General features: G+C 35.0%; 4 protein-coding genes across 4 annotated transcripts in view; 1 reads left to right on the forward strand and 3 right to left on the reverse strand.

Moving 5' to 3' along the window:
* The window catches only part of LOC105624563 (A disintegrin and metalloproteinase with thrombospondin motifs 2), a 2,829-nt gene extending 2,267 nt beyond the window's left edge, over nucleotides 1-562 (reverse strand). The window contains exons 1-2 of the mRNA XM_012205923.1: nucleotides 455-562; nucleotides 136-348 (exon numbers count right to left, since the gene is read on the reverse strand). Coding sequence (XP_012061313.1) covers nucleotides 136-348; nucleotides 455-562 — 321 coding nt within the window. The remainder of the gene's footprint in view (nucleotides 1-135; nucleotides 349-454) is intronic.
* A 2,979-nt stretch (nucleotides 563-3,541) lies between these two features.
* LOC105624533 (histone-lysine N-methyltransferase, H3 lysine-79 specific) lies at nucleotides 3,542-11,070 on the reverse strand. The gene is made up of 11 exons (XM_012205894.1): nucleotides 10,993-11,070; nucleotides 10,665-10,844; nucleotides 10,113-10,439; nucleotides 9,739-10,006; nucleotides 8,980-9,664; nucleotides 7,908-8,379; nucleotides 7,110-7,727; nucleotides 6,581-7,014; nucleotides 6,264-6,503; nucleotides 5,954-6,201; nucleotides 3,542-3,984 (listed from the first exon to the last, which is right to left on the reverse strand). The coding sequence occupies exons 1-11, from the start codon at nucleotides 11,068-11,070 to the stop codon at nucleotides 3,542-3,544; spliced, it is 3,993 nt and encodes a 1,330-aa protein (XP_012061284.1).
* Nucleotides 11,071-12,665: 1,595 nt separating this feature from the next.
* Nucleotides 12,666-15,437, forward strand: LOC105624534 (bifunctional arginine demethylase and lysyl-hydroxylase PSR). The gene is made up of 5 exons (XM_012205895.1): nucleotides 12,666-12,738; nucleotides 13,196-13,401; nucleotides 13,627-13,909; nucleotides 14,711-15,066; nucleotides 15,201-15,437. The coding sequence occupies exons 1-5, from the start codon at nucleotides 12,666-12,668 to the stop codon at nucleotides 15,435-15,437; spliced, it is 1,155 nt and encodes a 384-aa protein (XP_012061285.1).
* A 670-nt stretch (nucleotides 15,438-16,107) lies between these two features.
* On the reverse strand, nucleotides 16,108-25,206 carry LOC105624535 (kinesin-like protein KIF21A). Its single transcript, XM_012205896.1, has 16 exons — nucleotides 25,172-25,206; nucleotides 24,095-24,479; nucleotides 22,855-23,301; nucleotides 22,655-22,763; nucleotides 22,363-22,566; nucleotides 21,979-22,283; nucleotides 21,686-21,917; nucleotides 20,666-21,567; nucleotides 20,239-20,588; nucleotides 19,781-19,969; nucleotides 19,534-19,653; nucleotides 18,248-18,416; nucleotides 18,060-18,165; nucleotides 17,409-17,963; nucleotides 17,061-17,331; nucleotides 16,108-16,186 (listed from the first exon to the last, which is right to left on the reverse strand). Exons 1-16 carry the CDS (start codon nucleotides 25,204-25,206, stop codon nucleotides 16,108-16,110), a joined length of 4,458 nt encoding a protein of 1,485 aa, XP_012061286.1.
* Between the last annotated feature and the right edge of the window lie 1,167 nt (nucleotides 25,207-26,373).

A 26,373-nucleotide genomic window follows, 5' to 3' on the forward strand; every position in this document is an offset into this window, starting at 1 on the left:
TACGTACTAGTACTACGTATACTACGTATAGTATACTATACTACTATATATATATATATATATATAATATAAANATANANANANAGAGAGAGAGAGAGGAGAATCAAAAAGTTTTTCTCCAAAAATATCACCGACCAATCCATGTTCTTGACAAAAACTTATGGCTGCGGAACCTTCATGACTCTTGTGAAGATAATAACAAGAATCTGGTGCATTTAATTGCGACAATTCTTCTGTGATGCTCCTTGCATTGTGTTTCCAGACTTGAAACTGAGGTGATACGATGTTGTCATTTCTACGTAGATTCAACTGGATCAATTGTCCAAAGACTTTGAAAGTTAAGGGAATCTGCAAATCGAATAATCATTAAATCAAATGTAAATAATAATCCGATTTAAGTGTAAGATTTAATCTTACACTTTTAAAGAATAAATTAAACTATACGATAATGTACCTCTGATGCACCTTTCGAGTTCCATACTGGCAGCAATATTATCTCGGTATCTCTCGGTATATTACGCGCGTACACTTGATTTAATAAAATTACCAACATCAACCTCATCAATACAGAGGACATGATCTTCATCGTGTGTTTCAAGTTCAAGTACTTGGAAGAATATAATTATAATGTCTCTTTATATATTTAAATATATATATATATATATACACACATACGATATAAAACCCGTATATTCGTTATCATTTCGGAAGTTTATGTACAAAGTGCATGCTGGTACTTGCATTTAAAAATATGCATTGTGTCATTGACACTTACATATGTATAAGCTATTTATGTTTTAAAGTTTTGAGCAGAAAGATTAATTTGACCTATGGTACCAGCAGTGGCGATATAATTCGGAAAAATTGATTTATATAGCTGATATATATGTAGCACATATGATGGTCAATAATATCGCACGCTTGACTTTAATCACAATAATTTGATTTTTTGAATTCTAAAATCAAAATTACTATTAAAATTTATTATTTATTATACACTGATAAATTGTGCCTCGATATAAAGAAGGTAACTAGTATAATAATAAAGCATTTTATTTAAATTGAAAATACCGCCAGAAAATTGCTATATAGATGTGCGGGAAGGTAGAAATAATAAAGAAAAATTTTACTTGTTACAAATAGTAATAGTATTAAAATATCTCAATAAAAACAATAAATAATAATTGCGATCAATAATAAAATTAATTTATAGAAGATTCGGCAGTGTATCTAGCATGCTTGGCAATGCTCGTTATCAACTATAAATATGACGTTTAGAGGATATATTAAATAATACGATAATCAATTTCTCACAGTCTAACATGATGATCCTTCCATATATATGTATATATATGTATAGGTATATATCTCTGTATTACAATTATACTGTTTCATCTCAAATAACCCTTAAAAATATGTGATACATATATGAGCATACATTATAGATTGTGTAAATCCTTTTTATGTTTAAAATAATTAGATAAAGAATCAAGTGAAACTTGGGAGTTTCAGATATAGAGATTTTTAAGTGCAACTTGAAATAAAATAGTATAACTGTAATACACATGTATGTACAAAATGAAACCAAATTATATGTCAATACTTGAGACGATAAATCCAAAAGAAACAATTCACATATGAACATAGATTTTCGATATTTCCGAACTATTGTAACAAATTTAAGATGTTTGAAGCGCTCGTTGCTTTGTAACGCACGTGCGTTGTAAGCACATCTTAAAATGATATTTTAGATTACGAATGTGTACTGTGGATTGACATGTAATTAAGAATCGTCTTGTACACGACCGGAATAACTCGGCAATGTAAAAAAGAAAGGACCTTTATACATACAATATAGCATCGCTTTTGTAAAGCGTCAATTTGAAGTACTACTTGTTTATTCGACGTTTATTCGATTTATCTCGCAGCACCGGAAACCATGCATGATGCCCAATTATATGATGCATCATATAAAACTTTGTAAACTGACTCGCAACTGCCATTCTTTGGATATTTCGCACAGTCACACAACAATGTATGTAGATGTGTACCGAAAAAACAATTTGCCTTTAACTTTTCGTCTTGAAATACGAATGCATTTTTAAGTGACTATTTTTTATACGGTTCATTGCCATAATTCTATGAACCACAGTGAACACTTAGGTATATATCCTCCAAATGGTGGAAGATATAGCCGTATATAAAATTTGTAGCCAATATTTGCTACGAACACACAAAGGTTTTGCTGGTTTGTTCTTTTTCTTCTTTTTTTCAATGCCAATTGTTCGGTCTACCGTAATACGCCTGTAATACATACCATCATACATACAAACATATATACATATCAAACGTCACACGCGTACACGCGTGCGCATATGCACGCAGGCATATACAATACAATACAATACAATACATACATACGTACATTATGATACATACCTACATCATGATTCCTACAACATTATGATATTTCTTTAATGTGTGTAATGTGCATCAACCAAGCCATGTGTATGCATCTATGTTTGTGTTATGCGATTTTATGTGCATGTGTATACAGGCGTAGATTACGAGACCTTTATAATCTACATAAACATAGTATACAATTTCAACAATATTGTATTATTGTTAGAAGAGACATAATTGGTGGTAATTATTCACAAAGTGAACAAACTAAAAAAAAATTTGATTACTGATAATAATATAATAATAATAATAATAATAATACCTTAAAATGCTACATCAGTGAGAATAATATCAGATAACTCTCTTTCAATATCTGTAAATTTTTCTCAATATATAACACGTGTAATTGCTTGTAGTCTTTCAATCTTAATCAGCATAAACTTAAAATTCATGAATCCGTTAGTATTCATTTATTCTTAATTATATTCATTGTATAATACAAATGTATTTGAAGTTAAATGAATCACAAGTGTTCATCAACTTCATCTCACTCAAATATGTTCACATGCAGACATATGTTTCTTTTTTTCATTCCTTTTCATTAAGGTTTCTACTTTCTCATTGCGATATTAAAAATTCTACTGCTAGAAACGAGAAATACGAATTCATTTTTCTATATTATATATGAACATAAATTAATTTTTTCGTGCTGTTTACATTTTTAACGAGGATAAATATCATGATAGTTCATAAAATTTGCAATTACTTGTTGGAATAACTAATTTACTTGATATATGAATGAAATAAAAAAATTCACACAACTTTTCGTTTCTCTTTTTTCACATATCGTTTTTCAATGTCGTTGCAGTGAAAAAAACAAGTCTTAATTTGTTCTTGATTTAATTATACAAGATTTGTGTCTTTTTGATATCATAAGCATGTTCACGTACACGAAAAATACAAATCGTCATTATATTATAAAAGAGAGTTATTATATATAACAAAACGAGAACAATAATTTAATAACTTTAAAAGTAAAAACAACGCCTATTTTGTTTCCCTCACCTAAGCTCGAAAGAAAAAGCAAACTTTCTCATCATTAATATAAAAAATTATCTTTCACACAATATAGGTAAAATTAGGATTGTTCATCATTCGAAGGCCATTGCCCGGAATGGTTCCAATCCCAATCTTTGCCTTTAGGACGAAACTTGCTGGTACTTGCAGAATTACTCCAATCACGATGAAAAAACTTCTTCTTAAAGTGATGCCGCTCAGGATCTAGTTGTCGTTGGTATTTCAAAGGTACTGAGGAAGATGTTGCACTCGGGGGATTATTACTAGATGAATTTGCAGGACGGGGGCTGGTCGGCGAAGGTGTTCTCGGCGGTCCTAACGCTTCGTCAGGAGAAGGTACTACAGGTGGTGGCCCTGTTACGACGCTATCCGAACCTAACCCACTGTCGGGACTTGTATTTACTCCTTCTGTCGATCGTCTACGTTTATCCAATTCTGTGGAAGCAAATGCGACCAAGCGATCAAATCCTGAGCTGATACGATCTTGCCAGTCAGCTTCTCCATCTGCAAAATAAATCTCAATTAATCATTGTAACATGCTAATAAATTAGTTTTAGATAAGCAATGTATCACTAAATTTTCATAAAAATAAGCCATTAATTAGATACAGATAATATGATCCATTTATTACTAATTATCTAGTATTTATTAATTATCTTTCATACACTTATGCAATTATGTATCTTATAAATATATATTCTACAAAAGTAGAAAACTGTCTGAATTCAGTCTACATTTATACACTATGATCATTATTTATTGCGTGCAAACACTTTAGATAATATTAAAGTAAATTTTAAGTGCTACACAAGTTGCTGTGTTTCTATTTAATGCATAAATAAATCGAACAAAGTAAAAATTAGAATCAGTTTTATTTATAACATTAATGCTCGTTTCTATCAATATAGAGTAACTTTAAATTCTTAGAACTACAAAAAAATGAAGTTTACCGAGATTAAAATTAAATTACATTGGTAGAATGGGCATCATAATTCATACAGCTATATATAATGAATCTTTTAATCTTAAACAAAATAAATTTCTTCAAATAAAATTTGAAATTGTTATAAATATGAAATACAGCAAAATGTTAAAATGAATGTGAATTAAAATATGTATTAATATGTATTACTACACTAATTGTACTTTTTATATATAATAATTGATTAAATTGAAACAGCTATACTAAAAGTGGAATGCAAATAGTAAAATAAATAGAAAATGAAACAAAATTTTTCATGCAACATGCATTAAAAGTACAGTCCACCAATTAGAATATATTAGCTTTGATTCAACATGCTATATACATATAATTCATTCACGAAGTAGAATTTGTATCTTTGCAAGTCTGGCTTATTTTCATGGAAACAGATTTCTAAATAGTGTCTTTTGTGTTGTTTCTCAAAATAGAAGGGGCGTACGCTGCTCGCATGTGTGCCTATAAGGCAAAAAAGATGATATAAAATCTTTTATATACGGAATGAGAATCAAATAACAAAATGAATTTTGACCCCCGTGGGACAACTCACCGGTGATTGAACCGACGAACCAACCCACAGGCAGCCGTATTTTTTCATTTCTCCCTCTCATCTGTGTGTGTCTCAATCTCTAATAAAACAAGCTTCAGGGATTCTGAGATTGAGTATGTGACAGACAGAACTAACCAACAAACAGCTACAGTGCATCTAACAAATACAGCAAACAACAACAAAAATAAATATAAATAAAAGTCAGGTACCAGCTCCGTAAGATAAGCTAAACCATTAGTGCATGTAAATACGTGAAGAGATGCATCAGAAAAAAAAATACCGTATCTAAATATATTTAGGACTTAAGCGCAAATTGCCATTTAGGGTTGTATAGTGCAAAGATTTTTGTCGGCAGTACTATTATCCCTTGTTGTATGTGATAATGGATATAGTCGCGATGCTATAAATGCTTTAAAGCATTTCTTGATTGGTCAATTTGTAAAATTCTTTCTTCTGACTGATGAATCAAACGCTTCGAAATATTTGTAACGAGTCTTTGATTACAATAAGACTAAAAAAAAAGGTAAATGCTGAAAATACATATGTGTGTTTCTCTTCAAAAAAGGTATGTGTATGTGTATTTTTTCTAAAAAAAATTGCATGTGAAAGCAAATATTTTCGGCAAATTTTCGTATTGAATAAATAAGTAAGATAACATTATAATATAATTTGCGTTATTTAATAACTTGAATTACTAATATAACTAATAAATATATATAAATGTCTATTTTATCGCAAAGTATCTGAAAGTATAAGAGAAATCAAAGCACTGTTTGAAAATTTCACAAATATTTAATAACTTCACGTATTACGATAGGTCTTCCGCAGCAACTGTACCGAAAAGCATAGTCAATAGAAATACAGCCAAGCATATATTTTATTATCAATGTTCTAATGGGACATTTTTTTCAAGTCCCAAAAACACAAGTCTTTCTTACGCTTACCATCATCTCCAACGGCACTTCGTTGTCTTTGCGTTGTCATCTGGGGTTCATCGACTAGTGGCGTCGAAGTATTAGAGTGTGGTTCGACAAGAGGACTTAAAGGTGCTCCGCTTGTGCTCACCGATGATACAACCGCTTCTGTTTTTACTGACATCAACGGTTGTGATTGACAAGCTGCAGTTATCGTACTATTTGTCGCGTTTCCATTATTACTACTGCTTGTTGCATATCGTGGATATGGCTGATATCTAAATACAATAAGAATATCATGTTACATGTACTCGATTTCAAATGCAACGTATGATATCACCTTCTACTGCCGGAAAGAGTAGATTCGGTTTTGCCGCTACTATTATGGTTTAATATTCGAGCGTGTAACGACGCTGCGAGCCCTTCTACAGGTAACAATTCGCCATTTGATGTGTTTTGAGACGAATGTAAAGGTGACGCCGCCGAATGCGATTGTGTGAGCGACTGAGACGGATTATCCGAAAAGTAAGATTCGTGATAAGGCTTAATATCCGCTCGCGGCAATTGAACCGGTGTATATCTGACGATAGAAACAATTCGTCCTGAGCATTTTGTTGGATTGCTTAAAGTAATCGTGAAATATAAAGGAATAGATACCTTTGTGGTTGTGTTACCGGAGTGAAGAGCACAGACGATCTCGAACTAGTCGTGGGTGTGGAGGTAGAAGTCCCCGAAGAGGTGGGCGCGTAACTAGCTACATGCGCCAATGTCGACAATCCAGCGTCTCCTTCGGCACTTGCTGGCCTACTAATGGGAGAATATACGGTTTCGGGTCTCATGATTGCGCTCATATCAACGGTGGCATTTATTATAGTTTGATTGGATATCTCCAGAGTTCTTTCTATTTCTCCACTGACGAGATCGCCAATCGTCCTTGTACCGAGTAATCCACTCCCACTTGCTACAAGCCGATTATCATAATTCGACGGTTGCCTAGGATCGATTGTCGATCTATCAGACGGTGTCAAATGAGTCGACGAGAGACGTTCTTGCGAAAGATGACGGCGCAATGCTAACTTTGCAGGTGAAACCTATAAAACGATAAAAAAATATACGTGCGGGCTTAAAATTATTTTTACGAGATTATGTGAATACGTAAGATGCATTTAAGGATCAGTGCACTCACTTGAGTGTAATCCGGAGTAGAAACATTCTGTGATAACGAAACGCGCTTTCTCTCGGATTCGGACTGACTTTGCAATTGCACTTGCAATTGCATCTGTTGTTGCTTGTTCCTGTTTTGTTGGTCTTCGTTTAATACACTTGTGATGATACTTTTTAGTCTATCCTCAAAATTGGCAACTCTAGGAGGCTCTTGAATTCGATTCGATATGTCTGTATTGACTGTTTGCGGTTGTGTGGATGAAATAGAAGACGATGTGGAAAAAGTGAGAGAAGCCTGTGGCAGTCTAGTTCTGGAATTGCTATTAGCATTCTGTCTGTTTGGTATACGACCCGCTTCTATCTGCCTTCCCGTTTCTAAAATCTTTTGTGCTAATATTTCTGGATTATTTTCCTGTATCTTTCCTATGTCCGGAACGTCAGGCCATTCCTGCGACCTCGAACGACCTTCCCTACCTTTACGCGCTGCTCCATTTTTAATACTCTGCTGCTGACTACCATGATGTAAATTTTGCGAATGTTTACTTCCAATCGCGTCCTTCTGCTGCTGAGCAATAGCAGCAGCTTGCTTCTCATTACTTGTCCTTTCCAATACATTTAATTCATGCTCTAGCTTTGAAACCTATTGCACAAAAAAGAAGTTTAATGAAATTCAAAAGAAACAAATCTTTTTTATGTTTCACGCACATATATGTATATGAGAGAAAGAAGAAAAAATAACAGGAGGATGCAAAAATAATACATATGTTATTGCACAAATTAAATCAATTGATAATTGCTGTTAAGTAACAAAAATACACACCTGAGAATGTAATCGTTTACGCTGAGAAAGAGTGGCGGAAATTTCTTTCAACAAATAATCCTCGGTGAGCGGTTGATGTGGATTCGTTATGCCAATTGCATTTGCATGACCATTATATTTTTCTTGTAACTCTTGATGTCTAAGCGCCACTAGCCTATTTTGTTCTGTTTCCATAGACGCCACTTGCGCTTGCAATTTGCTCGCTTTAGCCTGTAGCTGTTTATGTCTTAGAACTATTTCCTTGGCTTTCGCCAACAGATCTCCGGGTGACGTTGCATTGATACCTAATTCAGTCATTCTTGCTTTCAAGAGAGCTACGCTATCATCTATCAACACTTTAATTTGTTTCTCCAATTGCGCCGCTCTCGACTGAAGTTTGGAGTTCTTTTCTCTTTCTTTCGCAATATCCGTATTGACGGATAACTTGTAAGTGGGCGTTCTCATCGATTCTAACATAAGCATAAATTGGTCCCTGTGACAAAAATAGATTATTTATAATATTAATCTTTAAAAATAGACGTGTGATTTAAAGTTGTAGATAAGAATTGGTAGATAAGATGCTCAGAACAGTCTCCCAAAAATTTTAATTTTATATACAAACATTTAATTTTATAGTCATATTTTTCATTGATATGTTACAATAAATAAATTACTTTAGTTATATCTTCATGATATACAAGAATGTAAAAATAGTGAACTTCATGGGTAATACTTTTTTATTTTCCTTCTTTAAAACAAGGTTCTAAAGAAAGTTCTATATCTAATGTGCTATGATCATCGCACCTATCTATATTTAAAGGTAACAATACAGAGAAAAACAGAATCAAAGACTACATTTACACAGCACCCTTAATCGAGTTTAATAACATCTGTAATTATGAAATCAGCCGATCACAGTCCCATTCTTCCAAAGAACAGTTATGATTGGCCAATTTCATAACTACGGATGTTATTAAATCCGATTTAGCGTGTCGTATAACAGAGGAGAGATAGAGAGAGAAGGATAGAAAGAGAAGGATAATGAGGGGAAAAAATAAAGATACATAAAATAAAATAAAAATAAAATAATTACCTATACAAGTCCAGAAGTATTTGTAGAGCGTAAGGAGTGGCGGACGGAGCGGGTGGTATACTGAGTTCTTCATGCACTGAAGTGGAATGCGATTGCAATGAAAGCGACAATGAAGACAGTTGTTGGTCTACACAGCCAGGAGCAGGCGGAGGTTTTTTCCCAAGAGCTTGAGGTGACGTACTGAGTAAAGTTTGACTATGTAACAAATCTAGTCCAGATATATTGATTGCCTTTTTAGGCTTGGCTCTCTTAACGCCTCTTCCTCTCTGTCTACCTCTAGCTGGAGCTCTCGTAATGCCATTCGTAGTTTTTCGATTGAATTTCCTTCGTATTTTATTTGGCTGTCGACGACTTTTAATAGTACTGTCGTCTAAATCAGAGTCACTATTTGTTCCTTGCTGCTCTGAATGATTCGGACTGTCCAATTGCCTTGAAAGATCTCTCTTGGCTCTGTCACCTCTTTCATTCCTATTAGAAATCTTACTACTATTGCTGGCAGTGTTGCTTATCACAGAATCAGAGTTTTCATCTAAGCCACCTTGTTTATTGTTCTTTAAGCGGTGGAAATAACGTTCTAATTTCGTTCGATCGATTACGTGCAAATAATATGACACCGGCTTACCAGTCCAAGAGACGGAACCTTTTAACGGTGACATCTCTGAGACATGCATTATCGTGCCAATATCTGACGGGATAAAAATTGCAAAATCAGAATTGTGGAGGTTTATAGAAATATTCGTTAAGAGATAAATGTATTACCACTCAAGTTTCTGTCCGTTATTCGGAAGTTTAGCGGACAAAACGATTTTGAGGACACTATACGCGCGCCGTCCCGTAAATCAGCGAAGCGTTCCTTCAATTGATGATCAACCGTAGGACCAAATGCAAAATTATTAACAAACACTATAGTAGCTCCGGTTATACTTTCCCTATGTTCATCGGCTAAGAAGTCTCCTTTTACTAAACGATATTCTCCGCATCGTTTCCCATACCAATTTAACCATTTTCGAAAATTTATTTCCATGCTCTACAATAGTTTAATATTTCAAATCGATAAAACATGACGTCTTTACTTACTTAAAAAAAATAAAAGAAATCTATAATCGTTAATCTATAATTATGTGTATTTATACCTGTGCATATTTTGATGGTACATCGGCTCTCTCTACACCGATACAAATTTTACACAAAGTTGCAGCTGCCATCTGAAGAACCACTTGACCAACTCCAGAACCTAAATCTACAAAAACATCGTCCTCTGTCACGTCAATTTGATCAATCATCTGGCATACAAGCTCGTAACTCGTTTCGCCATAGACTTCAGGTGAAAAAGGCTCATATTGATTTAACTTGTCTGGTTCAACCACAGCTTGATTATAAGTTTGTTGAAGTATATGACGAAGTAATCCTCTACTAGGTCTCTTATTTAGTCTCTGGGATGGCAGGCTGGTGCCTTTTTCCTATAGAGACATTTTTTAACAAACCATCAATGTTTTACTGTTTAGAACTTGGGGAGTAAATCAAAGGAAATGAAAAGAAAGAGTATATATATATATATATATATATATATATATATATATACACACATACACATACACACACACACACACATATATATATATATATATATATATACATATATAAAATATAGACAATGTATTACAAGAAAAGAGAGTTAAACATACCAATTGTACTAAACTATCGATGGCCCTATTAAATCTATCGCACAAGCTTTTCATACTTTCGTAGTCTCTTGGATCATAGTCACAGAGGATATTGTTTTCTAAGGGTAATTTCAGATCTGGCAAATCTTCGCAAACCCATCGCATAGTTTCGATAACGTCCAGCGCTCCATCGTGACGATCCTACACAGACACATACATACATAAAAGACATTTGGCATTTGGTGGAGCACAACTCAGTAACATGACACAAGAAGAGAAAATAAATAAGTGCAGGTAACAGACAGAACTGTCAATCGTACGCGTTTTTTTTTTCCGTCCATTTACTCACAGAGCCTGATCCGGAGGTAAGAGGCCACTGATACACGATCGGTTCCGCTCCTGCTGGCGAGTGCAAGCGCAACTCCATTTTTACTAGCGAGTCCTTTCCCTCGTTCCTCTTGTGCTCGAAAGGAAAACGAAGCCGAGAAAAGGAGACGTACGCGCGCACGCACGCACGCACGCACGCACGGTACGTACGCACGTACGCACGCACGCACGCACGTAAGGCGCTCTATCCGTCCCGCACGGGTCTGCGCCTTCTCGGAGGTGACGTGATGTGACGCGCGCGCCGTCGGTCAGGATGGATGAGCGGTGGCAACGAGACGACGACGACGACGAGGCAGTGCTAACGTAATGTGACTGGTACAAACAGTAGCAAACGGCTGTACTCCGATCGATCACTCTTGTCGGGAAGTCACTAGGACATGACCACCGCGTCGTAAACAGTAGATCCCCCCCGCACCGCAGCCACTTCCACGGACATGAAAACGTCCAGGTGCGAGCGCGACTCGCCACCAAAGGTGAACTTGGATGAACTTTACACGAGGGTTATCCAGCAGATCCAGATCGAACTCCGCTGAGCTCCACTGAGCTCCGCGCGACGTGCATGCAGATTGACCGATTGACGAGCTGGGAGGCTACGGCGCTGGTGAACGCGCGACAGGACACCGTGCCACCGGGAACCACTGGAAACCACTAGGAACCACCGGATACCACTGGATATCGTTGGGAACGTGCGCTGCGGCGTGAATCTACGGGAAAGCACACGCTAAAAAACACGGGCTATCCTCTGCACGAAACAACGTACAGGGGTGGGGTGGGGGGGATGACGACATCAAAACATGGCGAACATGGCGTCATGCCTCTTCCATCTTGTTCCGTCAGCGCCGCAGTCCGCACATCCGGTCCGAACGTTCTCGGTTCCCCTCACTCGTCTCTTGTCCCTCTACTTATCATTTTTTTTTTATCTTGAATTATCGGAGTTATCTTCTTTTCAAGTATTCGCAGATATGCTCTCTACGAACGGAATTTTCCATTTTATCTCGTGTTAATTTCGCATAGTTATCATTGTTATCAATAATCATGTTATAATTAGGTTTATTCGCGCGATTCGATGGAATTTTTATTTCTCGTCGAAAGAGCTATTCCGTTCAGATAAATTGGCACACTTAAGTTTTACCCGTATAAACTATTTTTTTCCGGTGCAAACTTTTGCACTAGCTGTACGTAATATCATACATACATATTGTATATATGTTATATGCATACCAATGCATATTACAAATACCGTGATCCCTCTATTTTTTGGGAATCATCGAAATCGAATTGCTGTGAAGCTAGCTTAAGTTACTAGAAACGCGTGCAGTTAACTAACACATAATCTAGTAAAAAAGCAAGTTTGACCTGCTGATTGGCTACGGAGGAAGAGCATTTCTCGAAAACTCTCTTTCCTGCAGCCAATAAAATTATAGACTGCGCAAATTTGAATGCGCAGAAGCATAAAATTTTGATCTGGTAACACTAAGCTTCGTTATCGCCGCTTATTACTAAATGACGTTTTTCCAACGTCGTGAGTCGTCCCACAGCGTTTTGTAACTTTTTGAATTTTGTAATCTATTGTAAACTGTAAATAAATATATTCTCTCTATATTTCTAGATTAAGTAGATAATACAAACGTAGTCATGACGGAAGCATGGAGATTGGATCACCGCGCAAGAAAGAGGATCAAAGAGGTGAAAAAGAAGGCTCGACCAGGTAAAGAAAATGGAACTTATAACCTACGTTACAAAGTGGCACACCGATATCGGCTTTTTTCGTTTTCTGTTTCATGTATCTGTTATACGTAGCAAAAGTTAAATGCCCGAGCTTAATAAGATAGATAAAAAATCGTGTTCATCGACTTTGTACGATTATTTCCAAGAAGAGCAAGACAGAGCATTCCCCTGAGACCTTGAATGATGATGATGTAATTCAATTTCCCGATAATCTTAATCCACTTATTCACCTTTAAAAACCTTTAAGCATCCATCAAATCAATTCGAGATTTATGTGTCTCGACTGTGATCTGCAGAAACACATATCACTGTTATTATAATTCGTTACAATTTTATATACAAAATTAAATCATGAACTGATATCACCGAAAATGATAATCATGATATATACTTCTAATAATACTACACAATACTACTTGACTGTATATACTTTTAAGAGCTTGCTGATAAAGCCGCGTGGATCCAGCATGGCTATTGTAAAATTTTTCAAAAATTCTGGGAATTTCAAGACAATGCTGAACGAATCGATGAATCTGGTGTGACTACGGAAGAATTCGTAGAAAAATATGAAAAACCTTATAAGCCTGTGATAATACGAGGTGTTCAAAATGGCTGGAGAGCCCAACACAAATGGACTATAGAGGTTGGATTTTTTTATATGTGATATTAGTTTGTTTTGTTTTTTATAAGTAGGTAAGATTGATTATTTAAAAAGATGTATTTTTCAAATATTAGATAATTTTTTAATTCGATTTCAACAAACTCTAAATTTTATTGATGTTCTCAATTGAAAGAAAAATCATATCTTTAATGCTCATACATTGTAAAAATAAGTTTTAATAATTCTGATTTTCTCATTCGATTCCAGAGATTAGCAAAAAAATATCGAAATCAAAAGTTTAAATGTGGAGAAGACAATGAAGGATATAGTGTAAAAATGAAGATGAAATATTACGTTCGGTATATGTTTAATAATGAAGATGATTCTCCTTTATACATTTTTGATAGTTCGTTTGGTGAACATCCAAGACGAAAAAAATTGTTGGAGGATTATGTAATTCCTAAATACTTTCGGGATGATCTTTTTCATCATGCCGGCGAACATCGAAGACCACCATATCGTTGGTTTGTTATGGGACCTGCAAGATCTGGTAAATATATTGGACATACATTAAAATATCTTTCAGCACATGAATACGCCTGAATTTTTTGAAAAAATAATCGTGCTAATTAAAAAATATGTACATTTGTTCTTTTTTTCAAAAAAAATTTTCTAAAATATTAAAAAATTACTAAGGTAGATGCTATTTTAAAAATTGTAACGTCTAGGAATTTTGTGTTACATGTATCATATTCAACATTTGACTCTTATGTTAATAATGCAACAGTTAATATTGGATTAGGGGAAAAGTTTCTTTACAAATTGATAAAAAACAACTCATATCCTATTTTTAAAAATTGGCAATTACTCCACTTGAGAGCAACATTTCAGCTTTAAGAATCTGTATTTATAATTGCGATACGATAATGCGAGTTACGAACAATAAAGTCAGAATGTTCCTTTTTACTTAATCTACGAGTATAACTCAGGAATAAAAAATCGTTGAAATATTTTTAAAAAATGATTTTGTGTAGGGAAAGCTTCAAGCTTTTACGATAACCAAAAATTTGCTCAAAATTTTGTTGGGCACGCTACAAACCTACAAAATAAAAAGAAAATTTTTCATTTTTTTTCAGTTTTCTATATATAAAAATTACAAAACTTACATAAATGCAAAAAATATAGTAACATTTGAAAATAGAGATTTCAAGCTTTAAAACGCTTTCTTTAAATTTCGATCATTTTTAACGAAGATAGTGTTGGGAAAAAATCTTTTTTTATCAACTTATAAAAAGACTTTCTCTAACGCAATAATATATAAAACACATTCTATTAAAAAAAATCACAACAGGTACAGGAATACATATAGATCCATTGGGTACCAGTGCATGGAATGCGTTGATCTCTGGCCATAAACGCTGGTGTCTGTTTCCTACACACACTCCTCGCGAACTTCTAAAAGTAACCGCAGGCGAAGGTGGTAAACAAAGGGACGAAGCCATTACATGGTTTTCAATTGTCTATCCACGCACAAAATTACCTACTTGGCCAAAAGATTGTCGTCCAATAGAAATTCTGCAAACTCCTGGTGAAACTGTTTTCATTCCTGGCGGATGGTGGCACATTGTATTAAATCTTGACGAAACTATAGCAGTCACGCAAAACTTCTGTTCGCGTACTAACTTTCCGGTAGTTTGGCATAAAACGGTAAGAACTCGACGAATAAAACATACATAATTACAATTAGGAATATTATTAAAATTATTTATAAGAATATTTGGAGGCACGCACGCAAAACAAATAAGCATTATGCAAATAATGTAATAATAAATTAATCACAGGTACGAGGAAGACCAAAATTATCGCGAAAATGGTTAAAAGTACTCAACGATAAAGAACCTGAACTGGCAACCTTAGCAGAAACTATAGATGTAAAAGAAGATACCGGTGTTGCCAGTGATTCCTCAAGTGGTTCTTCGAGTAGTTCATCGAGTAGTACCAGTAGTAGTCAATCTGAGGATAGTGAGGACGATAGCGGTCAAGAATCACTTACCGCGCATAAAAAGAAAAAGAGGTAGTATATATCGAAATGCTATAATCATCATGTATTATTCCTTTCCCTCTTTTTTTTATACAATCGATTTATGTGACAATTATACTATAATTAAGATGTATGTATATATGTATATATATAATACTGTTTTAAAATTTTCAGAAGAAAATTGACTAATAATCAACCCTGACAATATCCAGTATTTGGAACCTACAGAGACCTCAGACTGTACAGTATTAACCAACAATTATTGTTTGTACTAAGAATAAATATTATAATTATTATTATTATCATATCTTTATGTTCATAACAAAATAAATATCAGATAACACATATAGCTTTTTTTCTATAGATATAATACTTTATCCAAGCCTTATGTTTAAGCATCTTATGATAATGCACATTATTCCTACTCTAGACTTTAACATTATGATTCGTCATTTTCTTAGACAAATCTATATTGTCCTGCAGATTTTTTTTTATAATTATCACATCTAATACTTATTAAAATTACAATAAAGTCAAAATATATAAAAATATTTCGAAAAAGTATTCTCAACAATATTAAAAAATAAATGCAATAGCAAAGTATAAAAAAAGTACAAACTAATGGATCAAGTGCATTATCACTTAAATTAAATGAAAACTATATAATTGCAAATTAAATACAATTTGTAGTATAGGACATATATGTGTTAGCTTTTGAGTGAGTTGCTCCTGTGGAAGGTCCTTACGTCTCGTTTATAGTAGTTCCATAATTTCACAGTTCCATCGCTTCGTATCGATATGATGACCATGCAAAGCACCAAAGTGGAGTAAACAACATAGAAGCAAATAATAACGAATTAAACATCCGTACACACTAGACCAATATACACTTATTACAATTGTCATAAAACTGATTAAATTATTTATTTTTTCGAGTCATTGGCTAGCAAGAGAATGATTATACATCGTTGATGTCATTTATAGAAAAAATATGCTTGTAATGGGATATCTCGTGCATTTAAATTTGAACTCAAACATGGTGTTGCAATTTTGAAAATTGTAGATGGACAATTATGCTAATATAATTAGCAGAATCATAATTGTGTAAATATAAATATAGACACAAAGTTCACAAAATGTAATTGCGTATATTTATTTGACTTCAAGCATTAATAATTAGTACTGTATTATAGTGTTGCATGAAATGTAACAGTTCAACAAACGTTACACAGGGTAACAAATAATGCAGCCATTTTTATATGTAAAAATTATGTGCCGCCGCATTATGTGTAACATATTTTAAATGTTCAACTATAAATAAGCATGCGCATTATCACAAAATATAAGATAAACGCATACACAGTATCGCACAGGCAAAAAGCAAATAAAGTTAAAGGGAAACTGTGGAGATAGACATAGATAATGAGGAATCGGGTATACGCCACAGCTTCACTTCTCCGGAGCTGAAATCAACATCCGAGATGTTATTTTATTCGGAATTGTCATAGTATGGACTGCTGAACCGAAGTATGTATATCTGATACACAACATATGCCAATAGTCAATTCGCGAAAACTATTGCATATCATTGTATCGAATATTATTTTCGAGACAGATTTAATTATGAAAGCATTAAAACGTTTGAATTCTCTTTACTTACTTGCTCGCTGTAAATATATGCTGCTGATTGGTCGCAATAGCATTGATAGCAGAAGCGTGTGCTCGCACTTCTCCAATAGGCGTACATTCCCCTAAATAATCCTTAGGAACTGACCATGCCTTCAATATACCACCGCGACATCCCGAAATCATTATGGAACCATTATTTATTGTACATAATCCCAAAATCCAATCTTTGTGAGCATTATTTAGGGATTGAACCAATTCCATTTTGCTTAGATCCCATCGTTTAATGCACATATCTCTAGAGCCTGAAGATCAATTAATGATAATAAATTATTTATTACATGTTTATATATTACCCAGTAATGTGCAACAAATAACGCACCGGAAAACAATGTAGAGCCGATTGTTGTTAAGCATTGAACTCCATCATAATGTGGTGGCGCTAAACTAACGGACGGTCCGGATATATTAGGCTCGGCAAGAGATATCAGATGATCCTTACTACCCGCTATTACTTTGCCATCCTCAGCAACAGCCAAACACATAACGGCCGCTGTGTGTGGCGTGCTCAATCTAGTAGTATATGTCAATTTACGAAGATCCCATATTCTAACTTTATCACTAGCTGCAGTATATAATTCCTGCTCGTTCAAACTGAGTGCTAAATCATTAATTGTTGTTTCGCCCACAGGAACTTGAAGCATTCTAGATGGAGTCGACAGGGCGATAGGACCGGCCTGAGTTTGACCCGAAGAAAATAACGTTTTTATACAGTTATTGCCACTTCTTAAATCCCAAACTTTAACGTATGCCGCGGATACGCTAAATAAAAGTTGATGAACAGTGGAATACTTTACAGCAACGACATTATTAGGATGTCCACTAAAACTTGAACTTTCAATTCCTGTTTCCAAATCCCATACTTTCACGGTGCGATCTGAAAAATTCCAAGTAACTCGTTTGTTATCGCTATTATACATCCGAGCAAATATTTTTCGACATTATTGACTTGCAATTCATATACAATATATACCTTTCGAGCCACTGAAAAGTAACTCCGACGTCACGCATATAGTAAGAACAGCTTTGCTGTGTCCTTCCGCAACATGAGAACATTGCAAAATGGCTCGTGGTTGAATCTGATGAAAAAATCATATCTAATACTTAGCTTCGGAAGAGATAGGAAGAAAGGCAGAAAGCTCGTTACCTGTTTGTGCTTACCTTACCCTGATACTGCGAAATAATTCCTTTCATTGGTTGTGGTTCAGACGCAATTAATTGTCTGCTCGCAGTTAGTCTGGAGAATACGTTTTCTTCGCGGCTATTGAACCGTCTGTATGTAGTAGGTGACCCAGGAGGTGAAGATATATCCGTATGCGCTACCTGCTCCCTAATATGTTATGTTAGCGTGTTAGTTAGCCGGCATTTGGCTAATAATCTCTCATGCCGACTTGAAAATCATATCAGACATGCGTGCGTAGGAAAGGTAACGAAACGTTATTATATCAATCTAGTTTACGTAGAGGAGTAGTGCGCAATTAAACACAAATATTAATTTCAGCCATCAAATGCAAATTTCGTACTTAGAAATATGTAAGTAAGGAATAGCCAAAAGGAGGTAACTTTCGTCAGTTATCGAATTTTCGCGTCTTATTTAAAATTTGATCATTTATTCTTTATCCTACATACAAAAAAATATATAATTTTTACGCCTATACATATTGAAGATACATGTTCCAATTATAAATTAATGTCTTTTCTTATTGCCATCGTTAATAATATGTTAATTAACATAAAGAAAATTAACATAAAGAATTAAATAAATATAGATAGAATCTATAACGTGTCAGCGATTCATTGCAAAAACATATATGTAGAAATATAATATATATACTGAAAATATACATGTCTTACTTATTTGTAAATATCTAAATCTAGGTTTATTATTAAAAATACCATTTGCAAATAAAATACAGTTATTGTATAAAACTTATACTCCACATCACATATATATGTGTATATGTGCGTGTATGTAATATGCTATTCCCGCATATATTTATATTTTATTTTACAATATACACTCTTGGAAATATTTACTGAATATCTTATCTGATGATGAGCCCAGAGATACACGTTTTATACATAAGGAGAATAATATAACAGATACCTTTTGTAACATAACACCATTATATGTGCGTATATGTTATAATTTATATATTGAAAGATTATTTCTTTTATTAAATGTGTGGCATTTAACATTAATTCATGTGCTTACGCTTTTGATATACCGTGTGTGTGCGCAAGCGCGCGCGCACGTCCTAATTAATAATTATTATATTCTTAGGCACGAAATACTTGCACTTGATTCCTATCTTAAATAAAATCAATAAAATAAAATTTATCTGGAGAAAATAAAGGTCTTCAGTAGTGCATGGAGGATATAAAAAAAAATATATATATATATAAGGAATACAAGAACAAGAATGTGCTGCAGAAGAATCACTCACATAGAGCCTCCACCTGGATGAATCGGCCGTCGCAGAGCTCTGGGCGATGTGCTGTCGCGACGACTCATAGTTGGTGATCCACCAGTTACAGTATACTGATTTCTGGTTAATACCAGTCCTCTGTATACAGAAATTAAAATAAACATATGTCAGAGATATATTCACATACAGAATTATTACCGTAAATTTTCCCGCACATGTATCATTTTTTTCTAAGAACATTGGAGTCTAAAAGACATATACTTACTTTAGGCTACCCGGTGCACTGGGAACTCTGGTAAGAGGATGATTATGATTTTGATTTTGATCATCTGCTTTCACATTTTCCGGACTAGCGTGTATACCATAAAGAAGTTCCTGTGGTTGTGTTGTTCTCCTTCTAACTTTACTATTGCGCTGCCTTTCTTCACCGAGTATAATTTGGCCGTAACTTTCACTGTTTCAGACAATATAAAAATGAGATATGTACATATGAGATATGTATATATATATATATATATATATATATATATTAATATAGAAAATTACCGCAGTTAGTTTGTACATAGAAAGAAATAAATAAGTAATCTCGAACTAGATTATATAAGTATATATTATTGAAAGCGTTTGAATTATACTTTTGAAATTTTTCTTTTATACTTTTTATCATCACAATTCGAAAGTAGAATATTTAGAAATTATTTAGAGAAATATCGTTTGACTTACTTGTCGGGAGAGGAACTCCTTGAACTAGCTGGACTATAAGCTAATACATTATTCTGATTGTTTGTGAGAGATAAAAGATCTCTATCGCGTAAAACGTGCTCGAGTAATTGATGTTGTACATCGCTTTCTTGTGCAACTTGATTGAGCCGTGATTCCATATCTCGCACCTCGAGCTGTTTTTGTGCAGCTATGCAACTTTGCTCCACTGTGAATGCGAGCATTCGTTGAAGTAAGTACTGTGCTTCGTCTACTGTTCGAATTGTGGAGATGAGCGTTTCGACACCGGGTTCACCCTCCACTTCACCATCGCCCATTTCAACCATGTCCCGCTGACATTCCGCGATACTATCCTGTAAAATTATGCACATTATAATAAGGGAATGATTAACATTAAATTACATTAAACTGTCATATTAAAGTAGATTACCTGCAGATAACTAATTTTACTTTCCACATTATCGATTTCTTCATCAATATCGGCGGTGTCACCTCTTGCACTTGTAATTTGATTCCTGTGCTTTTGAAGCTTCTCCAAATCTCTCCCTAATTCTTCTCTTTCTTGAAGTAATCTTTCCATCTCTCTTTCCGTTTCTGCGGCAGCTTGTTTTGCTAATGCTTGTTTAGCGATTGTTCTCTCGAATGTTTGCCATCTTTGCTTCAATGCTTTAGGATTGAGTGGTTTGACTGGTGCACGACCAGCGGCTTTTTGACTCAATCCTTTATCTCTCTTTCGTAATGCCGTTACTTCTTCTTGTTTACGTCGAAGAACAACTTCCTTCATTCTCTTGTCAGCTTCTAGCGTTCTGATGACATTTGCATGCCTACGACTTTCCTTTCGTAATTGTGCTATTTCTCTATTGCGTCTCAGTTCGTTTTCTTTGTGTCGTTGAGCTTCTTCTCGCATTTTATTTAAAAGTTTCACCTTTGCCCTCTTCATTTCTGAAAGTTCATTTCTCAAGCCTCTCAACCTATTTTCATTCTGAGACTGGTTTTTCAATAATCTTGCATGTTCTTTTTTAGCAGATTGTAAAAGTCGCATCTCTTTTTGCATATTAGCGAGCTTCTTCTCGTATTCGTCGCGTAATTTTTTCACTTTTTCAGTAGGCGGTGTAGGTTGTTGCTGCAAAGACAACAACACTTTATCCCTTTCTTCTTGAGTGTCTCTAATACGAGCTTGTAACTGAGATAATTTATCCTCATAATGCTGCTTCATAGTTTGCAAACGTCTTTGAGAAAGCTCAAGCTCTTGTATCAGACGTTGTTTAACATCAATATCGGACGTTAGCGCTTCCAATTCACGACCCATAGCTGCTTCTTCCTCGTCTTCTTCTGTAAAATGACATAATTATTATGTATAATATAATGAAAACACAATGAAAGCGTTAGATATAATTATAAAAGATATTGGAAAAACACGTATACGTAAAATATATGTATTTAAACATACCTTTACGATCGGAATCATCGTCGGAATCATCTTCGCTTACCGAATCTTGCGCATTTTCCGCATCATCTATTTCTGCCTCGTCCATTGACTTGATAATATTACTATGACTGTATTGTTCTTTCAAGGTTCTTAACGTTTCTATTTCTTTTTCAACATCTCTTTTAGCATCGATCAATACAGACGTAGAATCGGAATGAAACGAACTATCCCCATATGGATTCGCTGCGCTAACCTAATGAATATTTTATTAATATCGATCAGTTTTATTATTTGAATATAGCAATTCACCATACCTGCATTTGCCTTTTCTTTAGTTGCTGGTACATAGCTTCCGCTTCCAATAGACGAGCTCGTAACTCCTCTATTTCTTGAACGTAACCCTGTATCAAACTAGTCACTTGGTCATCACCTTTGCCCGATGTCGCTACCCAGTGACCCGCTGCTTTTTCTGCCAACAAGAGAGCATTCTTGGCTGTTAATGCCTCAACCGTTTCCGAAAGTGCTTTCACTCTGGTGCGAAGACTTTGTAATTCGCTACTCAACATTTGATTTTCATGCCAGGCATCGTTAACACCGTCTTCACCGACGATTCTCTTGCCTAAGGAAAAGAGACAGATGTGTAATGTTACGTGTAATATGAAATTATTATTATAATATTTATGTTTCAAATTATATACCTTGTCTATATTCCATCAATTCCAATTGAAGCTGTTGAATTTCTCGTCGTAGAGAAGCGATCGTTCTCGAGCTCTTATCCTGATTAATAGTAACTTTATTCTTTATATTCCTTGCTCGATTTGCATATTTTAACGTACTTAGAGTTTCCATGAAATCCCTGTCGCTCGGTGATACGCACGCTATCATAACAGTTTGACTATTTCCTGCAATGTAAATCGTAATTGTAAGTCATAAAGTAGGCTTAATTAAAAATATTTTATCTGCTTATATATCGCAATTATATTGTATTACCTCCGAGAGAATCTTGAAGTAATCTAGTTAACTTTGAGTCTCTGTACGGTATATGTGAGGCTTTCTTCGTTTTATCACCGAGAGCGGAAATGACATTACCCAAGGCCAACTATAGAAAAAAACATAACGTATTAATCAAATGGATACTCTTTTTCTTATTTTTTTATCTTATTTTTTTTATTGAAAGGATCTATTCTTACCAATCCACAATTGATAGAAATGCCTTCTTTTGCTCTATCGCCGGTAGCGCCCGTTCTTTTTAATCTCTCGGAACCGGCTAAATCGACAAAGTGAAACTTAGCGGTTAACGTTTCAAATTCATTCGTTAACTCGACACCGCTCGTATCAACATCCGCGTCGGGATCCTCGACTTTGATGCATCTTTGCTGTTTGATGTATAATGTAAATATTGCATGCGATCTAGAGGATTGCGTATTCATTTGCGTAGATCCAGTTGTGCGCGATAACGCACCCAATCGAAGGTATTCCAGTGCTTGTTCAGGGCTGGTTACGACGCGTGGTTCTACACCAGCTAAATGTATGTTACCCATTGTATCCTCATGAATACGAGCACCACCTCTCGGTCCTCCTGGCTCTAATAAATCTTTCAAATCTTCATTATATAATTCTAAGAATTGTGCTGTAACCTGTGGCATATAACGAGAGATCGTCATTGAAACAATGAAATCAATAGAGTCCAATCGAAACTTTTGCCGAAACTGAAGAGAAACATTCGACTGCATATCAATTCCAATCGAAACCGAAAAATTAAAAAATAAAAATTCTATAAAGGCCATATGTATAAATATATTTATATATCATATATTTATATATCATATACTTTTTCTTCAAATATTATAATTTATTGAAACAATCTTCAAATATCATAATTTGTTGAAACAATAAATAATTAATGCCTAAATTCTAAACAGAATTGTAAGGCTTGTAACATATTCCTAAGACTTGTAAAAATTTTTAAGTGTTTTCTATCTTTATACAATATTTTTACAGCTTCTTTACTAGCCATAAAATTTACAAGAAATTGTAGATATTTACGAATAATCATACATCTTATGACACTTAAGTATAAAAATTAGAACACTAGTATAAGTTCTTATAAGTTTTACGAGAGTATGTTACGAGTCTTATGATTCTACTTAGAATTGACTCATAAATTTCGACCGAAATCGAAAACCGAAATTTTGTTTGTCAACTTATGTATCAACTTTAGCCAAAAAATATAAGTACTTCTTCTTCATAAACATCATAATTCAATCATTGAAACAACATTTTATACATATTAAAATTAATATTTATGAAGAAGAGCTTTATGGTTTCGAAACTGACACTTAATGAGTGTTCGTTTTTAGTTTCGGTAAAAGTTTCGAAATCAAAGACGAAAAACGAAGCATAAATTGAATCCCAGATAATTCAACGGACCTTAAACTCTGGAGGCATTTGCGTGCGTTCCCTTGCACGTTCCTGCTTATCCGCTATTCCATCGAAAAGGTGTTTAATAGCTCTAGGAATGATCCCGATGATAGTTTCATCGACTTCTACGTCGAAACCAGTGCCCATGGTGTAAGTTTTACCCGAGCCGGTTTGTCCATAGGCGAGGACCGTCGCGTTGTAGCCATCCAATGCGCCTTCCACCAGACGATTCACGCATGTTTCGTAAATCGCATTTTGATTCATCTGAGTATCGAAAACGTAATCGTACGTAAAGGCCTTGTCGGGTCCGAGAAAAACTTGCGGCTCCCCTTGAGGTACTTGAGTACAAATTCTGCACATGTCGATTACTTCGCGAGCTACTTGAGGCCTTATTCTGTAACAGACAAGACCAATTTATCTAACGGTTAAAAACAATGAAGAACAATAAACACTTTGCGGTAATCGCGGTATTATTGGTGACGAAGGTCACTTGTATCTCCAACTTTGAAGTTAAAGGTGCTCATTTCTTAGGCGAACGGTAATTAAGCCCACGCGTTTGTGTCATAAAAGGAGATACTTGAGAATCGGTATTTGCAATCGTCCGTGGAATTCGCTCGAGTCCAAGTTTCTTCATGCGTCATAACATGTTTACGCGCAAAAGAATTGCAGGTATCTCGCGCTTCGTTCTTCGTAATGAAGGAAAAAAAAAATCAAAAATTCGATACTGAGCAATCGCGTTATTCATATATGTTACGATTAGCTAAAGATATTTTATTCCTCGAATGGAATTCCTCATCAACCTGCTTCATGTAAGAAGCATCCAGTTAGGCATCCAAGGATGTTTCAGAAGCATACGAGAAATATTTATCTGAATAAAAGCAGTTAGTCAGCAAATTCTTCAACTACTTCTCGTCATTCATAGTTAATAGAGAAATACGCTTGTTTGAATAAGCGGAGTTGTCTCTAATCAGCCTCTCGGTACCGACATGTCACCGGCACGTCACCGGCATGTATCAAATATCGCGGACAAAAGTCTGAAAAAGGTTTTCGATTTTATTATATTATACAAATGTATTATTTACTTACCGCACGGCAACGCGTACGCTCGAATCGTCCGCCATCTCGTTACGTTTTAGTTATTAGTCGATGCTATGCTCAACTATGTGAGGATATCATAAGACAACTTTGGCTATATTAGGCTAAAATTAGGCCAAAATAAACCAAATGCGAATGGCTGCAGGCAGTTGCGATTCTCCGCTATGCGACAATGTCAAGAACGTTGCGTGCTCGCGCACGCGTTATCAGGCACAATAATTGGAAAAATTCGACCATCTTCGATGGGCGATGCACGAGAGACTGTACATTTCTCTCGTGACGTTTATGAGTAAAAGCGTTTCACTTGATAACTCGATTCACTGTACACGACGGCGACGGCGGCCGTCACTAACCAATCACCAAGCATGACCAAACAATCATGACAATAGCGTGGGAGTTTGAGCTGCTTCTCGAATGTCTGTCAGTAGTACTGTCAGTACCATCGTTGTTTCTACTGCTTTCTACGTGGAGCACTCGTATGAACATATATATATACGAACGTATTGTATATACAGTAAAATTCATTGAGAAAGGCCATGTCGTATACTGCTGTTGCTGAAGCGAAGCAATCGTGAGCAATCGTTAAAAACGATGTACAGTATAGTCGGAGCAGGTTTCTCTCTGGTCGGAGAGAAACTTGAGAGAGGCCATCTGGAGCCATCCCGGGCGTTTTTCGCGTGACGCTTGAAAAAGACAGTACACTAGCGACATCAATATCAATTTTATAAATTGATGTGAACTACGTATCATATTTCCGACATTGATAAAGTCGTAGTATTTATCGGTAAGCCAATCGATAAACTACCCTGTCAGTATTTATTAATTATTGGTAAGGGCGATAAGATATTGGGAGTACAAGTTTCCGCCGTTTACAAAAGACGGCGCCACTAATAAACTAAGTTAAAATTGTTTGATGTAAAACAACATATCGTAAGATTGGACATCCGGCAACACCATAACCTTGAAATATTAGCGATTTTGTATCAGCATCATATTATATATTTTTTTTGTACGAAAATGTCAAGTTTTGAGCCGAATAAGCGTCATTTGCGGGAACTTTTGATTTACTTCTTTAATTTAAAGAGATCTGCAGCTGAGTCTCATAGATTGCTTGTAGAAGCATATGGTGATGCTGCCTTAAGTGAGAGAAGTTGTCGTGAGTGGTTTCAAAAGTTTAAGAACGGTGAATTTGA

Source organism: Atta cephalotes (genome assembly GCF_000143395.1).
Source record: "Atta cephalotes unplaced genomic scaffold scaffold00081, whole genome shotgun sequence".
NCBI classification, from domain to species: Eukaryota; Metazoa; Arthropoda; class Insecta; order Hymenoptera; family Formicidae; genus Atta; species Atta cephalotes.

Coding starts and splice junctions, on each gene's coding strand:
- LOC105624533 (XM_012205894.1), bottom strand. CDS start 11,070: ATGGAGTTGCGCTTGCACTCGCCAGCAGGAGCGGAACCGATCGTGTAT. Junction 9,665..9,738: donor AACGGACAGAAACTTGAGTG/GTAATACATTTA, acceptor TTATCCCGTCAG/ATATTGGCACGATAATGCAT. Junction 3,985..5,953: donor AAGTGCCGTTGGAGATGATG/GTAAGCGTAAGA, acceptor TTTATTTTGCAG/ATGGAGAAGCTGACTGGCAA.
- LOC105624534 (XM_012205895.1), top strand. CDS start 12,666: ATGACGGAAGCATGGAGATTGGATCACCGCGCAAGAAAGAGGATCAAA. Junction 12,739..13,195: donor GAAAAAGAAGGCTCGACCAG/GTAAAGAAAATG, acceptor TATACTTTTAAG/AGCTTGCTGATAAAGCCGCG. Junction 13,910..14,710: donor TATGGGACCTGCAAGATCTG/GTAAATATATTG, acceptor AAATCACAACAG/GTACAGGAATACATATAGAT.
- LOC105624535 (XM_012205896.1), bottom strand. CDS start 25,206: ATGGCGGACGATTCGAGCGTACGCGTTGCCGTGCG. Junction 21,568..21,685: donor CGATGATTCCGATCGTAAAG/GTATGTTTAAAT, acceptor GTCATTTTACAG/AAGAAGACGAGGAAGAAGCA. Junction 18,166..18,247: donor TTTCGCAGTATCAGGGTAAG/GTAAGCACAAAC, acceptor TTTTTTCATCAG/ATTCAACCACGAGCCATTTT.